Raw genomic sequence first — 17,099 nt, forward strand, 5'->3', positions numbered from 1 at the left:
AGGGCATCACACACATCCATGTCCGAGGCAGGACTCGAACCTGCGACCGTAGCGGTCACGCGGTTCCAGACTGTGGTGCCTAGAACCGCTCGGCCACTCCGGCCGGCAGAACCTTTTATAAAACAAAATTTTTGTTTATTTTAGGTCTCAAGATGATTGCTTCAGCAATCAAAACTGTTGATTTCGTAAATGTGCACTCAAGACAATTTTATATTGAAAATTAAGATTTCGTACTCCACATATTTTATCATGTAAAGTCTCACAAAACTTGAAGTAGTCTGACCATAACCAGACAACAGAGGCAGAAGCCCAGAGTGGACAGTTTGTAAGACAAATAACTGATGAAGCATCACTGAAAAGCAATTATGTTCTAGTATGGTAAGAAAGAATGTCTTCAAGAATGGAGAGAGGAACTTTACACATAGAAAATCAATACTATGAAATCTTCTGCTCTTTGGAAGAAATATAAACAACTGAAGCTAATATTTCTTTAAACATAATATCAACAATAGCATTGTATAGAAGTGCGAACAATATACCAGGATACGCTATAGAAGCTCTTACAGCTATTACTACTTACAGCTATTTGACTACATTAAAAACGCAGCAGTTAAGTGACTGCTGAAAATATTGTAGTTTTCTACCTCTGTTACAATTTCTTCTACACCTTTTTTATGCAAGACTTAAAACTTCAGTCTACATTACATATTTGATCATCACTGATACCACAGTATCGTAAATACAATATTTAAAACATTCATACCGAGGAGTACGCCGATTATCTTTCTCCACTCTTCTAGGTGGTGCACCAATGGCACGTCCTATGTCTTCTTTTCCAGATTCTGTTGAGGCAGAAACTTCATCTCCTGAAATCTCTTCCGATTCAGTCCACTCGTCACGTAAATTATGAACGTTCCTATTTGATCCACCCCAACGATTCACTCTCGAGTCTCGCTGTTGACCCCAGCCACCTCCACGATACACTGCGTAGCCACTGTGTCTACCTCGAGGCTGCTCTTGACGTGTGTGGCTTCTGTTTCTTTGTTCCTTCTCAGTCTTCAGTTCAGAAGAGGATGGGCTTTCCTCCATTCGCTTCACATCCCTACTAGATGCATCACTTTCAATTGATTTATTTTCTTTTGCCTTGGTTACACTCTCATCCAATGGAGCTTCTGCAACAGCAATAAAAAATAAGTCAGTGTATGGATCAATCAACATTAACCTTAAGTTGATCTTCTGTGTTTCTTTTAAAATATGCTTTAGAAATTAATACGTTTCGTAATGGTTTGACAGAGGAAACACTGAGAAACTTTACTGCAATTATCTAATGATGAATTGACAAGCAGTTCGCCACATTCAGAACACTTCATTGGATTATCCGTGGATAAGATAGGAATTGGTTATAGTAGTCTTTGATGAATCATTGGTGTTGTCACATAGCATGATTTAGGAACTCGCAAAAATGTGAAACTAGTGGTTTTCACTGTAATTATGGAGCTTCCAGTATTTTACTGCTGTATTTACAGGTGAAATGATGTCACACATACAAAACATTACACAGAACTCTTATTAACACAGAAGTAACAATAAAATTTGCTTTCTACATTTCTGACTTCAGCAATGATTAGAATAATTCAGTATTCTCTTGATGTACCGCAAAACAAGTTAAGGTAGAATAAAGAACATCAGTAAAACACTTTATTGCTAGTTGCACACAAGGAAAGCATATTCAACAACTACCTCAGTACATAAGGAGGAAGAGGAGAATAGTGTTTAATGTCCCACCGCCAATGAGAACATCAGAGAAGAAGCACAAGCTTGGATTAGGGAAGGATGGAGAAGGAAAGCAGCCATTTCCTTTCGAAGGAACCATCCCAGCATTTGTCTTAAGGGATTTAGGGAAATCACATAAAATCTAAATCTACATCTACATGGCCAGATGCAGGTTTGAACAGTTATCGTCCCAAATGCAAGTCCCATGTGCTAACTACTACGCTATCCTGCTCAGTCATCATATTATATATTAGAGGCTTACAAGTGAAATGAAGGAAGGAAACACAATAACAAAGGGCGAAAAAGAAAATGAGTTGTAGAGAGCAGAATTTTTTGGACAGAGTTACAGTCAATGAGAAACAAAACAATATTCCTAAGAAACATGGTTACCTTCATGTAAAATGAATGTTTGTCAACAATAGGAGCAATATTTCTTCCTCTGTACTCACCCTCGCATCTAAACATCTGAGGATACTCTGAATATTTTCTGTGGTCTTCCAAGCATTTATACTGAAACCTTATTATCTTAAAACACCCAAGAGTCTTAACTCTCCAGTTATTAATGTTGGCAAATTTACATTTCCATGAGTATTACAACAATGCAACGGCATACCCATTCCAATAGCCATGCATTAACATGACCACTTCTGGGTTCAAAAATGGTTCAAATGGCTCTCAGCACAATGTGACTTAACTTCTGAGGTCATCAGTCGCCTAGAACTTGGAACTAATTAAACCTAACTAACCTAAGGACATCACACACATCCATGCCCGAGGCAGGATTCAAACCTGCGACCGTAGCAGCCGCTCAGCTCCAGACTGTAGTGCCTAGAACCACACGGCCACTACGGCCGGCCCACTACTGGGGCAGGGAGGCATAATGGCCAAGGACTGATTACACTAGTCAACAGCCATTCTGCATCTGGGATGTGATACATCAACTAGTATGTATTTTGGTGTGTAGAATCTGAATATACCTTTCAAAATGTTCTAGCACATACCATTTTTGAGTTTTTAAAGGTTTTTTTTATTTTTCATATTCAGTATTTCGCTTTTTGCTGTTGTTCTGTTTTGATGTTTACTTGTTGACAAAAATATTGTGTCTACTGAGGTGGAAGTAGAGTGTGATTGTGAAGTTATCTGCACACGTTTAACAGGGCTACGAGAAATAAAGTTAATTGTTAGGTGTTATTACCGGCCACCAGGTTCCACTGTGACAGTTCTAGAATCATTCAAAGGGGGTCTACACTCTGTATCGCAGAAGTACCCGGATCATGCTATATTAGTCGGAGGCGAATTCTACCTACCTACTATAGACTGGAATGTCTATGGATTCATTACAGGTGGTACAGACAAGCCGTCGTGTGAATTACTTTTGAACACATTATCCGAAAACTGTATTGAGCAGCTAAATCAACAGCCAACACCTAGTGGAAATATTTTAGATCTGATAGCCACGAACAGATCAGACCTCATCAACGGTGTCAGTGCTGAGACAGGGATTAGTGATTATGATGTTGTCATTACGACTATGGTTACGAAAGTTAAAAAGTCGGTCAAGAAGGCTAAGGGAGTATTCTTACTAGAAAGAGCAGATAAGCAGTTGTTAGCATCCCACTTAGTAAATGAATCGACTTCATTTACTTCCGGTACAATGGACGTGGAAGAATTATGGGCAAATTTTAAACACATTGTAAATCACGAATTGGAGAAGTATGTGCTGAAAAAGTGGGTTACGGACGGAACACCCCACCATGGTTTAACAGCACAATTCGGAGAATGCTCAGGAAGCAAAGACAGTTGCACTTGTGGTACAAGAAAGAGCGGGAGAATGAGGACAGGCAAAAGTTAGTAGAGATTAGCACTACTGTAAAAAGAGTGATGCGTGAAGCATACAACCACTACCATCGTCATACCTTAGCAAAAGATCTTGCTGAAAACCCAAGGAAATTCTGGCCTTACATAAAATCGGTACGCGAGTCGAAGGCTTCCATCCAGTCACTCACTAATCAGTCTGGCCTGGCAACGGAAGACAGCAAAACGAAAGATGAAATTTTAAATTTAACATTTGATAAATCTTTCACGCAGGAGGCTCGTACAAACACACCACCTTTTGAGTCTCGTACAGTTTCCCGTATGGAGGACAGTGATAGACATCCCTGGGGTTGTGAAGCAGCTGAATGGGTTGAAAATAAATAAATCTCCAGGTCCTGATGGGATTCCAATTCGGTTTTACAGAGAGTACTCTACTGCACTGGCTCCTTAGCTTGCATTTATCGTGAATCTCTTGCCCAATGTAAAGTTCCGAGCGAGTGGAAAAAAGCGCAGGTGACGCCTGTATATAAGAAGGGTAGAGGGACGGATCCTCAAAATTACAGACCAATATCCTTAACATCCGTTTGTTGCAGGTTTCTCAAACATATTCTCAGTTAAAATATAATGAATTTCCTTGAGACAGAGAAGTTGCTGTCCATGCATGAGCACGGCTTTAGAAAGCATCACTCCTGCAAAACACAACTTGCCCTTTTTTCACATGATATCTTGCGAACCAGACGGATGCCACATTCCTTGACTTCCGGAAAGCGTTTGACTCGGTGCCCCACTGCAGGCTCCTAACTAAGGTACGAGCATATGGGATTGGTTCCCAAATATGTAAGTGGCTCGAAGGCTTCGTAAGGAATAGAACCCAGTACGTTGTCCTCGATGGTGAGTGTTCATCGGAGGTGAGGGTATCATCTGGAGTGCCCCAGGGAAGTGTGGTAGGTCCACTGTTGTTTTCTATCTACATAAATGATCTTTTGGATAGGGTGGATAGCAATGTGCAGCTGTTTGCTGATGATAATGTGGTGTACAGGAAGGTGTCGTCGTTGAGTGACTGTAGGAGGATACGAGATGATTTGGACAGGATTTGTGATTGGTGTAAAGAATGGCAGCTAACTCTAAATATAGATAAATGTATATTAATGCAGATGAATAGGAGAAAGAATCCCATAATATTTGAATACTCCATTAGTAGTGTAGCGCTTGACACAGTCACGTCGATTAAATATTTGGGCGTAACATTGCAGAGCGATATGACTTGGGACAAGCATGTAATAGCAGTTGTGGGGAAGGCGGATAGTCGTCTTCGGTTCATTGGTAGAATTTTGGGAAGATGTGGTTCATCTGTAAAGGAGGCCGCTTATAAAACACTAATACGACTTATTCTTGAGTACTGCTCAAGCGTAATTCAGAGGCGGGCTGCTAGATTTGTTACTGGTAGGTTTGATCATCACGCGAGTGTTACGGAAATGCTTCAGGAACTCAGGTGGGAGTCTCTGGAGGAAAGGAGGCATTCTTTTCGTGAATAGCTACTGAGGAAATTTAGAGAACCAGCATTTGAGGCTGACTGCAGTACAATTTTACTGCCGCCAACTTACATTTTGCGGAAAGACCACAAAGATAAGAGAGATTAGGGCTTGTACAGACGCATATAGGCAGTCATTTTTCCCCTCCTTCTGTTTGTGAATGGAACAGGGAGAGAAGATGCTAGTTGTGGTATGAGGTACCCTCTGCCACACACCGTATGGTGGATTGCGGAGTATGTATGTAGATGTAGATGTTTGTTTTTGATTTGCAGAGGAAAGCTAGAAGATCTACAAATCGACAGTAAATGGTTGGTATGGTAATCCAGTGATGTGAAAGGTATCCTCAGTGAGCATTTCCGATGGAAGATAGTGCAAACTTTACAACTAGGTGTACAACATAATCCACAGGAGTGGCGACTATTTATTGACTCCAGTAAAACCAGCTTGAAAGCAGTATTACTGCGTAATGGCAATGCATTTCCATCAATACCTTTGGCTTATGCAGTAGACATGAAAGACACTTATGAAACCATGGCTTTGCTGCTAGAGGCAATCAAATGTAAGCATCATGAATGGCAGCTTTGCTGTAATTTAAAAGTTGTTGCACTCCTTACAGGTTTACAGGCTGGATTCATGAAATACTGCTGCTTTTTGTGCCTTTGGGGCAGCCGTGACACCAAGAACCACTATACAGTCAAGGAATGGCCTATAAGGAAGTCATATGTTCCTGGAAACATAAATGTGAACAATACCCCATTGGTTGAACCTGATAAAATCATTTTGTCTCCCCTTCATATCAAGTTGGGCCTTATCAAGAACTTTGTAAAAAGTCTGGATAAAGAAGGTGAGGCCTTCAATCACTTAAAAGAAAAGTTTCCCAAATTAAGTGACGCAAAGCTGAAAGAGGGCATATTTGTTGGACCACAAATAAGAAAATTTCTGAAAGAGCCAACCTTTGGTACCAAAATCACATATCCAATTATCTGCTTGGTCTTCTTTTAAAGCCACTGCGAAGGGCTTTTTGGGTAACAGAAATAACAAAAAACTATGTTACCATTGTGAATGATCTATTGGAACATGAGGTGTAGAATGTCACTTGAAATTCACTTTTTACATTCTCACCTTGATTTCTTCCCGGAAAATTTGGAAGTGATGAGCATGGTGAACACTTTCACCAAGACATTCTTTCATGGAACACCGTTACCAAGGCCACTGGAACCCTTCGATGATGGGTGACTACTGCTGGGGTCTTGTTAGGGAGAGTGAAGAAACGGCAACAAAAGAAGAGCTCCGTCGTCACATTTTTCAAAAACCAAAGACGATTAAAGGTGAAAATATCTTCTGAACTAATTTGGACCTTTTATTGGCAGCATGCCCATATATACATACAAAATAGTGTTGATCGAAGCAGACGAAATGAATTAAAATTTGTGCTAGGGATGAGGACTCCAACCCGGGTTTTATTGCTTGCTAGGCAGAAATTATAAAAAGTATTGATTTCAAACCTTTTGAATGTGTATTTCTGTTTGACTTAATTGTGTCAATATTTGCTATTACCATTTTTTAATCTACTGTGTATCTAGGAAATGTGACATCATAAAGAAACTGATTTTACCAGTGTATTTAGCACCCCAAAATTAGGTAAATCCACCCATTTACAAACCAGATGCAGAAAAAAATGCTTAAATTTGTTAACTTGTGTTAGTGATGAGGGGTCAGTGCGTGTGGCAGTCTGAATGTGGTTTTTAGGCGGTTTCCCCACATCCCGTTAGGTGAATACCAGGCAGGTTCTCATGTTTCCACCTCAGATACATGCTACGCAAGCATTTAGAACACTTTCTGAAACTAGCAAGCAGAATTTACTCTATATTCAGACAGACTGGGTACACTCTTTCTGTCCTGGGGGTGAACAGGAGACTAATGGCCTTGGCTGTTTGCCGGCTGGTGTGGCCGAGCGGTTCTTGGCGCTTCAGTCTGGAACCGCGCGACCGCTACGGACGCAGGTTCGAATCCTGCCTTGGGCATGGATGTGTGTCATGTCCTTAGGTTAGTTAGGTTTAAGTTCTAGGGGACTGATTACCTCAGATGTCCCATAGTGCTCAGAGCCATTTGAACCTTGGCTGTTTGTCTCCTTAAACCCTCACTCAGCAACAATGGTGTTACTCATTATTTGCTTTCTATTTATCTGACATGTTTACCAGACCTCCAAAATTTCTGACACTGTCACAGCCAAACAATACAAATACCTCATTCCAGCTTCTTTATCTGAAGTGAGATTGCAAAAGGAAATTTTTGACTCTAAACTAATCATAGAGAAATAAGTATCAACATTCAAGAACTAATTTTATGTGCAGGCACAAAAAATGGAACTGTAAGTTTAAAATCTAAAAGCATTTAAGAGGAGGCAAACTGTCCCAACTTTACACTCCACTAAGGGAAAACAACTACTTCCTTCCTTGAGAGTCTAAAGTGTGTCCACCTTCTACCACTTCACATCAAGTATTTTGGCATACCACTGCCATGTTACATTATATACACCAGACAGAAAGAGGAGACAAAGAAAAATATAGCTGCTTTGAACTATAAAGTGAAGAAGTTATAATGGGACTTGGGGCAAGTGATGGAGCACTAGGGTGGTAATCAGATCATAGTGGAGTCAGTGAAGTGCTGGTCCGTCATGTCGAGTGGACCAATACCTCTTCCGTGTCACAGCCTTCGTTTGACGAAACCAGGCCAGTCACCAGGAAGAACTGCAGCTGACCTGCTGCTGGCTACAACAGCCAGTCATTGCCTCTCTTCCTGATAATTCAGTGGAACACTAAAATGCCTTGACTGCTGCAGTCAGTGGGCAGGAGCATCATTTAAGTACAACCGAAGCAGCCAGTCAGCATTTGGCCAGATGGGAAGTATGTGACAGCCAGTCTGTGTCGACCAGTCTTTGCTGTTAGTATGGTGACACTTGGCCACAGGGAAGGGACCCTGTCTCTGTGCCAAGCCCTGGCAGCCAACACTTTGCCAGCCACCCACCCCTGCTCTTTGGCTGACTCTTGGCACCATGCCACTGGGACCTGCTGCAAAGTCCAAGACATTGCTGCCTTGCCCCGCACCATGCTACACCTGGACCCCATGTGGGCCTTGGTTGTTGCCATCATGTCAGCAGGCCTAGTCAGCATTCCACTGCGTGCTCAGCTTGGGTCCCTGAGAACTTTGGCCCTTGCTAGGCCTGTCGCAACACGGCCAAAACATTCCATTAAGATGGAAACATACTCTAATGAGTGTAAAAGCTGGCTGGATTATTTGAAGACTTGTTTGCATTCATCCTGATGCCTGTCCACAGCCACTTCTGACCAGGTTCATGGTGCAGTTAAGTTCAATGTATTAATAAAGAAACTATTTTAACCCCTCCTTCACCTGCACCCCTTTCATAGTGGGTGTCAATAAGGACTACTGAAGATGAAGATGTACAACCAGAAGACAGTAGCCAGTTCCATGGCTGCTTAGCAGCACCTTTCCAAAAGGGGAAGGGGCTTGGATGGATGGATAGATGGATGGATGGCAGAGTGCTGAAGGATCATCTGGGATGCAAAATATGTGAGTAGCAGCTTTAAGTTTAACATTCACTCACTGGACTCCCTACATCCTTGGGTTTGACCTCACTCTACTTTCCCATAATGTCAAGTTTAGAGACCACTTATGTGTTCATTAAGGGATCCAGGGCAGAGCTCTTAACTCCACTACTATGCACACACTGCAAACTACCTGTGCACTGAGTCACGTCCTGTATACTGACTATATCAACAGAAAGGGTACTATGACAGCCAGTGCCAAGACTGTATCTGATTCAGGTGTCAAACTTGAAGTTCCCTGAAAACTTCAATAATTTCTTGAGGAGAGACTAGAATAGGCACAAGGTTCTCATTGTAAATAATAAATGTATAGAGTACATGTCTTAGTATGAGTAAGGATAATACGAGTAACACACATATTAGTAATTTAAGAGAGGCATCACATAGGATTTAAGGTCATGGCTAAGTCAAGAATACTGGGAACTGAATCAGAGAAAATGTGACCCCACAGGGAAAACAGTTAACAAATATGACTTCGTTCATTAAGGTGGGTTTAAGCCATGGTACAATGCTGAGAATAAAGAGCTGCAACAGCATTGCTAGGTTAGGTTTTACTGTCTTCACATCATCCGGCAGTGTCTCAAACTCCAAAAGTGCCCAGATACCACACAGATGTGAGATGGTTGTTAGACCATTATTTAAACCACTCCAGGCCCCTTGAGAAGCAATGCTCATGATAGCAGGAGACCTTCAGACAATTAGCGACCCAGCAAAGGCAGTGTCATACCAGAAAAGTCTATCAGATGCTGGAAGATATGTGGAAGTAGAGGAATTACAGGGAATCTTTTTCATTGTACAACACACTGATATAGTACTTGTAGTTGTGGAAGAATTAAGGACAACTGTTGGATTATTGTACAGCACATGGTGCTCATACAGTGCCTGTAGCTGAAATAATTAAAGGATTACTGTTCAGCATAGGTTGGGCTGATCAGAAATATCTGAGAGCCCTTTGAAGTGTGGCCACTGGCAAAAATTGCACAGGGCAAGAGGAATTAATAAAGAATCAATAAAGAACAATAGGTTAAGGAAGTTCTGATTGATTCCCCAGTCATGAAGTCTTGAAACTGTGACCAAACCGAGGTTACTATTACAAAAAAAACTATTCCAAATTATTAAGATGTAAGAAAATGAAGCAAAAGGACAGTGCACAAACCACAGAGTATACAGTGCTCAAATCACTTTGTTAGCATATGTCAGTTTCGTCCACTATAGCTTAAGTAAGAGTTTAACCCACATTACATATATTTCCCTTGTTAGTCTTTAATGGCAGTAAGCTGTTATTGTAAACCTGTAGATGATGATATAGGAAGGAGCAAATAAGAGCAGATAGGATTATAGTGCTAAGAAGCCCCTCTGACACATGATCCCTCCCACATAGTGGAACCAAAAGCTGCTCACTAATGACAGCATTTGACAAAAGACAAAGTCAACCAGGAACAAAGACCTCTGTGCAGTGTGAAGAGCTGTGTAGTGTGAAGAGCTATGAAGAGTGAAGTGCTACTGAAGTAACGTGAAGGGTAATAACTGTAAATAAACCACTGTATGTTTCAGGATAAGCCAAGGGCAGATTTTTTCCACAGAAGGGAGGAAGTGTAATGGGAAGAAGTTACACTGAAACTTGGAGCCAGCAATGGAGTGCCACAACATTGACCAGTCACCCCAGCACCATGCAGCAATCATTGTGCTGGGTGGACCAATGCCTCTTCCATGTGATGAAACCAGCCAGTCACCAGGAAGAACTACAGCCAACCCAGTGCTAGTTACAACAGCCGGTCCTTGCCTCATTTCCAGATAATTTTGTGTGACACACAAATGCTGTGGCTGCCACAACAGAGTCAGTGGGGAGCAGTAGCACATAATTTAAGCCTACCCAAACATGGTCATGAGCATTCGAACTGCTGGCAGTTATGTGACATTGAGCCCATTCTGCTCAGCACTGTGCCAATGAAGCAGGCGCATCTACCACTGTTAGGACATCTACCATGGCCTGCCACCTACGCATTTGGGCACCATGATAGCACTGCACTTTGCTGCTACACCAGTTGTGCAGCCATCCCTGGTACACCAAGAGAAGACATCTATGCACTGGACACCAGCATGACACAGCCTGACACCCTCATGTCAACCACCATTGCATCTCCAACCAGAGAATCCTGCAACACATCAACAGGGGTGTGGAGACAGCAGCCAGGAGTTATAACACTAGGAAACACCACGATATTCATCTCACTGTCATTGTTAATTACAGCTCAAAGGCAATGACTGTAACAAAGCTGCAATAAATTAGTTAACCAGGGTCTGAAGGAAAATGTAAAAGGAAGGTCAAAGCATGTGAAATGAAGTTTTTGAGAAATCTGACAGAGGTAACAAGAATAAAAAAAAGATGAGAAATCAACGTGTTAGGACCCTGCAAGAGAAGATCGAGGCCAAGAAGGTTGAAAATGGGGGCATGTGAAGAGAATGGATGAAATGAGATGCCTCAGAAGATGCACAAGGTGAATATCGAGGGCAAGAGGTCAACGGACATCTGGCTACAAGGAGTAGAAAAACGCATCTAGAAGAGAGGGGAAGGCTGGGTCAGTGTAGCAACTGAGAGGTGGTAGAAGGAGTGAAGAAGATGGAAGGCTTGTGTTCTAAGCAGACCCTATGAGTGGCAAGAAACTGTACACGATGACAAGAAACAACCACCATCTGCAACCCCACCTTTCATGAAACATGGATGTCTTCTCTTATCATACTCTTAAGACACTAGCTAATTAAAATGCACAATTAATTCAAACCAATACAACATAAATCTCCTATTCAGCCAACACCACAACTATCATTGGTCTACTGAAATTCTACCAGGAACTCTAATTAGGAGACTGCACCAGTGTGGCAACAAACCTTTAATTTTCACAGAATCAGTATCATGTTTTTCGTTTTCAGAATGGCTCTCGTTCATAATATTTGAAGCAGAAATTTGAGAATTTTCGGCTGTAGGCGATGCCTCATTCCATATTTTGCTCTGCTCTGGAGCCTTTTCTGGCACTGATACTACAGTTTCACCTTCTGTTGAGGAAGGTTCTAAATTATTTGGCTGAATCTTCTGCCATGGACCTCCTGTATCCACAGATTTGGACTCATTGTTTTTTTCTGTTTCTATTGCCTGTAAGAAGTGTGAAAGCTTATGAAATATTTGTAACATAATATTGATAAATCAAATAAAAATAACTCTGTACAATATAGAATTAAGCCACAAATACCTAATGTGGCACACAAATGACATAATGAGTGCCAAGACTAAGTTCAAATGCCCCACATTGCAATGATGCTGACTTTTAAAAAATCTGTTATTTGGTCTTGATATTAATATTTTTACTTTTTCTGCCAAAATTTCTGTGTGTCCAAATATATACATTTAAATGGTCTTACGTAAGTGATATGGTACTTTATATCTACAACTAATTTCTTCAGTTATTAACAAAATTTATATACTTATCTAAATCCAAATGAGCCAAGTGTGCAACTGTCAAAAGCAAAACAAGATAAAACTCATCCAAGCTGTATGCATAATTTTCAAAGTATCCAAAACATTAAAATTTTTCTTGTATTGATTAATAAGACAATACTTCAAATGAAAATATTTTTGAAAAACCTAGTATATATTTATAGTCTTAAGGCTGACTACACAATTATAGAAAAATCCAACATTTGTTTACATGTATGAGCAGTTTAAAAACTGCTTTTCAGAAACTTTTGTGGGGCCAGTAAATGCTGGGATGGTTTCTCCCTCCCACAAATTGAGTCGAAATTTAAAAATTAATAGTATTATTGATTCTCACTTTGTTTATCTCTTACCCTGCAAAATCTTGCTATGCAGTTTGCTTTACAGTTCCTGAAAACAATCCTTTTCTTTTAAGCATACTTGTACACTGACTACAGCAAATGTTCCATTGTTTATCAATTACTATCCAGATGTGTTGCAGGCACAGCATGAAAGGACGAGAACACAATATGTCTAGTTAAAAGCACACCTCTAGCACCAGACAGTAAAAAATAAGCACTACATTCAGCACAGATTTTTAACATTTAAAAGTCATCTGGTGTATGTCATACCTGCCCCTCCTTCATTTCTTGCTTTATTTCTTCTGCAGGTACTGGGGTTTGATTGGACAAAGATCGCATTAGCTGTGTCAGTGTGCCCCTTTTCTGGTCATTGCGAAGCTCTGATGCTTCTAACTTCTCTTTTGTAATTGGCCCAGGTGCATGACGTACAGATTCTCTCCGGTCCTCCCTGTGGTTATCCAATTTCTTTTCACTCTTCAATTCAGCAGACTGCACTTCTGTCGAATCCACCCATGTAAAATCACGGGACTGTTTATCACCAGCATGCGAAGCTCTGGAATTCAGAATGGTTAGCAACTCAATGTATTACCACAAGATACTAGAACAGTACATATTTAGGTTTTATTCACAGTCCAGTCACAACAACGTGAGCACTGCCTATGTTCGATGCCAGTGTGCAATAAACACACACGGACGGAAGCTGGTAGCACTAGGAGTGGTGGATGCGTGAAGTGTCTTGGGGAAGAGAGAGGGTGGGGGGAGGAACAGTGCAGTCATTGTCATAATAGGAAAAGGTGACAATTTACCCTACTCCCGAAAGGACGTCATCATTGGCTTTCGGGCCAAGGGTGAAAGCACTTCCAAAATGGCTACAAGTGTTCACTTGCCACTGTGGTTAAAGTACACCACGTGCATGGCTAAATGGCACTATGCAAAGCCAGCACTGAGGCAACTGTGGTGCACCATGGTCTGTAGATGACAGGTAAAAAACTGCAGAGATGACTAAGGGCTGGAATTTGTACGACAATACTGCAACTGGATGTTCACTGAGTGGCGGCAGGTGGCCTTCTCAGATGAATCGGGTATTATGACCCACTGGATAGATGGCCGTGGTGTGTATGGTGTGATATGCCTTGAAGCAAATACCCTGCGACAGTTATGCCCTGGGGATTTCTTTTGTGGCATTCCTTGGGTGATCTTGTTAGTCTATAGGGCACAATGGACCAACACAGGTATGCAACAATTTTTGGGGACTATGTCCACCTACCCCTACACGTCATTTGTTTTTCCTCAGCACAATGGCACCTACCAGTAGAGCAATGTAATGTATCACACAGCTTGCAGTGTATGTGCGCAATTCAAAGAGCACCAGGCTGAGTTTACCGCACTTCCCTCGCCACCAAATTCCCAGGATTCAAACCCCATCAAGAATCTGTGGGACCAACTTGATTGGGCTGTTCGTACTATGGATCCTCAACCGAGAAACCTAGCACAGCTGGCCATGGCACTGGAGTCAACTGGAGTTGACTCACTTCCTGCAGTCAGTGCTGCAAAAGGTGTTATTTGTTATTCTAGCTTTTGACAGGTGATCACTTTAATGTGACTGGTTGGTTGTTTTGGGGAAGGAGACCAGACAGCGAGGTCATCGGTCTCATCAGATTAGGGAAGGATGGGGAAGGAAGTCGGCCGTGCCCTTTGAAAGGAACCATCCCGACATTTGCCTGGAGCGATTTAGGGAAGTCACGGAAAACCTAAATCAGGATGGCCAAACGCGGGATTGAACCGTCGTCCTCCCGAATGCGAGTCCAGTGTCTAACCACTGCGCCATCTCGCTTGGTTAATGTGACTGGACAGTGCATAAAAATGACATCATAGACATTGCATAAATAGCGCATTTGTTACCTGACAAGATCCTTCTCTTCCCTAACACTGTCCCTCGAAGATCGAGATTCACAGCTGCCAGCTCTTCGGGCTGCAACATCTTGTTCTTTCTCACACCAGTCTTTGTTATCCCCTTCTTGAGATTTCTTCCAGTCTTTGTTGTCGTGCCAGTCATCAGTTTGTTTGACGGGTGGACAAACTGAATTTTTTTCCATAACTGAAACTCCAGAAGGCTGCTGCAAAATAATTTATTATATCAGCCACATGTAAAAGCACACAAAAACTATTTTTTTCTGCTACACAACACACTCACATGTCTGTCCACAACATCACATTTAGTATCCAGTTCTCTCGATTCCTCGGGAAGCCTAACATCCCTCTCCTTTTCCCTCATTTCTCTCACAAGATTACCATCTCTATGCTCTTTAGGAGCTCCAGGTTGATCACACTTCCTCTCATAGTCCTGCCCTTTTTCATATTCTAGAGAACTACACCTATACGCTCTCTGGTATTCTGGCGCTGCATCAAAGTAATTTCCCGTCATTTTTCTGGGGCCATTTTCAGAGTATGGTCTGTAGTCCCTGGACCTGAACCTGAAAACAAATAATAAAACTTAAGTGAAAATAGTTCATGAACAAGGCAGTTCTATTGTAGTCTCAAACGTGGAATAAATGGTAATTGTGAGTCAGAGAGAAGTGAAAAATATCATTTTATACACAAAATTCAAACTTCGTTTGGACCTCCTTTGATAATTTGACATACAGGTTGTTTACAGAGGAAAAAGGTATCAGATATGAACTGATTTCGGTACAGTCTCTGAAGGGCAAGATAGCATGTCAAACACACACGAACACGGAGTAAAAGCAATAAACGTGTGTGGGAAGATGCCAGTTGGGTGACATGTGACACTTACAGCCAACTAAATCAGCCTCGATAAAGTGAAGTTTGAGATGACACTCTTAATCCCTCCCTGTGGAAATCCGAGTACTTACTTGCACAATTGACGGTTTCCATGAAGTTTCAGGATTACAGCCAGACAACCTCAACTTCTAGCCGCAATATTTCTGCTCACAACCATTCAGCCATCTTCAGGTGGGTGTTTTAACACTGGAGGTTGCTAGTTCACATCACTAACTTCATATCAAAAAATTCACACAGAGATACATACGCAAAGGCAGCCACTACAAGAGGGGCCTCGGTAGAGCCTCGCGTTGTCTTCAAATACTACTCCATTTATGACGCACAGGGGTATGGAAATGGTGATACTACATGTGCGCTCTCTATTGGTATGTGGGCTTGCGAGTTAAAATTCAGATGTCAAATTAATAAAATTAACTGTCACTAGGTATGTCACTAATCATAAAATGTTTCTTTTCTGTAAATATTAAAGAAATCACTGGATCCCACACCTCATCAAGTTGAAAGCCTCTGTGTGTGCTGTAATTTATCTAATATTTTCCTCACGATTCCTATGTGAGCAATATGTAGGAGGTTGTAGCATATTCCTATAGTCATCATTTAAAGTTGGTTCTTGAAACTTTGTGAGTAGCCTTCTCAGGATAGTTTATATCTACCTTCAAGAGCCTGCCAGTTTAATTTCTTCAGCATCTGTGTGACACACTCCCATGGGTCAAACAAACCATTCACCATTTGTGCGCCCTTCTCTGTACACATTCAATATGCCCCATTAGTCCTATTTCGTACATGTCTCACTCACTTGAGCAATATTCGAAGATGGGTCACATGAGTGGTTTGTAACCAATCTCCTTTGTGGATTGATGGCATGTCCCAATAACCTGAAGTCTACCACCCACTGTACCCATAACTGAGCCTAGGCGATCACTCCATTTCATATCCCTACAAAGTGTTACACCCAGGTATTTGTAGGAGTTAGCTGATGCCAACTGTGACTCATTGGTATTATAGTCATATGAAACTACTTTTTTTTTGTGCTCAACTCTACATTTCTGAATCTTTAAAGCAAGTTTCCAATTTTTGAACCACTTTGAAATCTTCTCAAGATCTGACTGAATATTTATGCAGATTCTTTTAGAATGAAATTCATTATACATAACTGCATCATTTGCAAAAAGTGATGTTATATTTTACCCACAGTTACTCCTACCATCTGACATGGATTCTCCGTCCAAGATAATATGCTGCGTTCTCCCTACCAAAACATCCTCAATCCAGTTACAAGTTTCACTTGATACCCCAAAAGAGTGTACTTCAAACAATAGTGTAGTTGTGGTAACGAGCCAAATGCTTTTTGGAAATCAAGTAATACTGCATGCGCATGCATCCGACTGCCTTGATCCAAAGATTTCAGTATATCATCTGAGAAAAGTGACAGCAGAGTTTTTCATGATTGTTTTTGGAATCCATGCTGGTAGGCGTGAAGGAGGTCATTCTGTTCAAGATACCTATTATGTTTGAGCTCTGAATATGTTCTAAGATTCTAAAACAAATGGGTGTTTAGGGCAATGGATGGTAGTTTTGTGGATCACTTCTACTACCCTTCTTGTATACGGGTGTAACATGTGCTTTCATTCAACTTTTTGTTCGAAAGCTGTATGACAGATTATAGTTATAAGAGGACCTAATTCAGCCACAAATTCAGTATAGAATCTGATATGGATTC

At 41.3% G+C, this 17,099-nt stretch overlaps 1 protein-coding gene across 2 annotated transcripts in view; it reads right to left on the minus strand.

Annotated features, from left to right (window-relative positions):
* The window catches only part of LOC124721518 (protein PRRC2C-like), a 244,063-nt gene that overhangs the window by 92,805 nt on the left and 134,159 nt on the right, over positions 1-17,099 (minus strand). For both annotated transcript variants that reach the window (XM_047246536.1, XM_047246535.1), the window contains 5 exons: positions 14,772-15,051; positions 14,480-14,694; positions 12,848-13,130; positions 11,636-11,897; positions 764-1,172 (listed from right to left, as the gene is read on the minus strand). In XM_047246536.1, coding sequence (XP_047102492.1) covers positions 764-1,172; positions 11,636-11,897; positions 12,848-13,130; positions 14,480-14,694; positions 14,772-15,051 — 1,449 coding nt within the window. The remainder of the gene's footprint in view (positions 1-763; positions 1,173-11,635; positions 11,898-12,847; positions 13,131-14,479; positions 14,695-14,771; positions 15,052-17,099) is intronic.

Source organism: Schistocerca piceifrons, chromosome X (genome assembly GCF_021461385.2).
Source record: "Schistocerca piceifrons isolate TAMUIC-IGC-003096 chromosome X, iqSchPice1.1, whole genome shotgun sequence".
In the NCBI taxonomy this organism is placed as follows: domain Eukaryota; kingdom Metazoa; phylum Arthropoda; class Insecta; order Orthoptera; family Acrididae; genus Schistocerca; species Schistocerca piceifrons.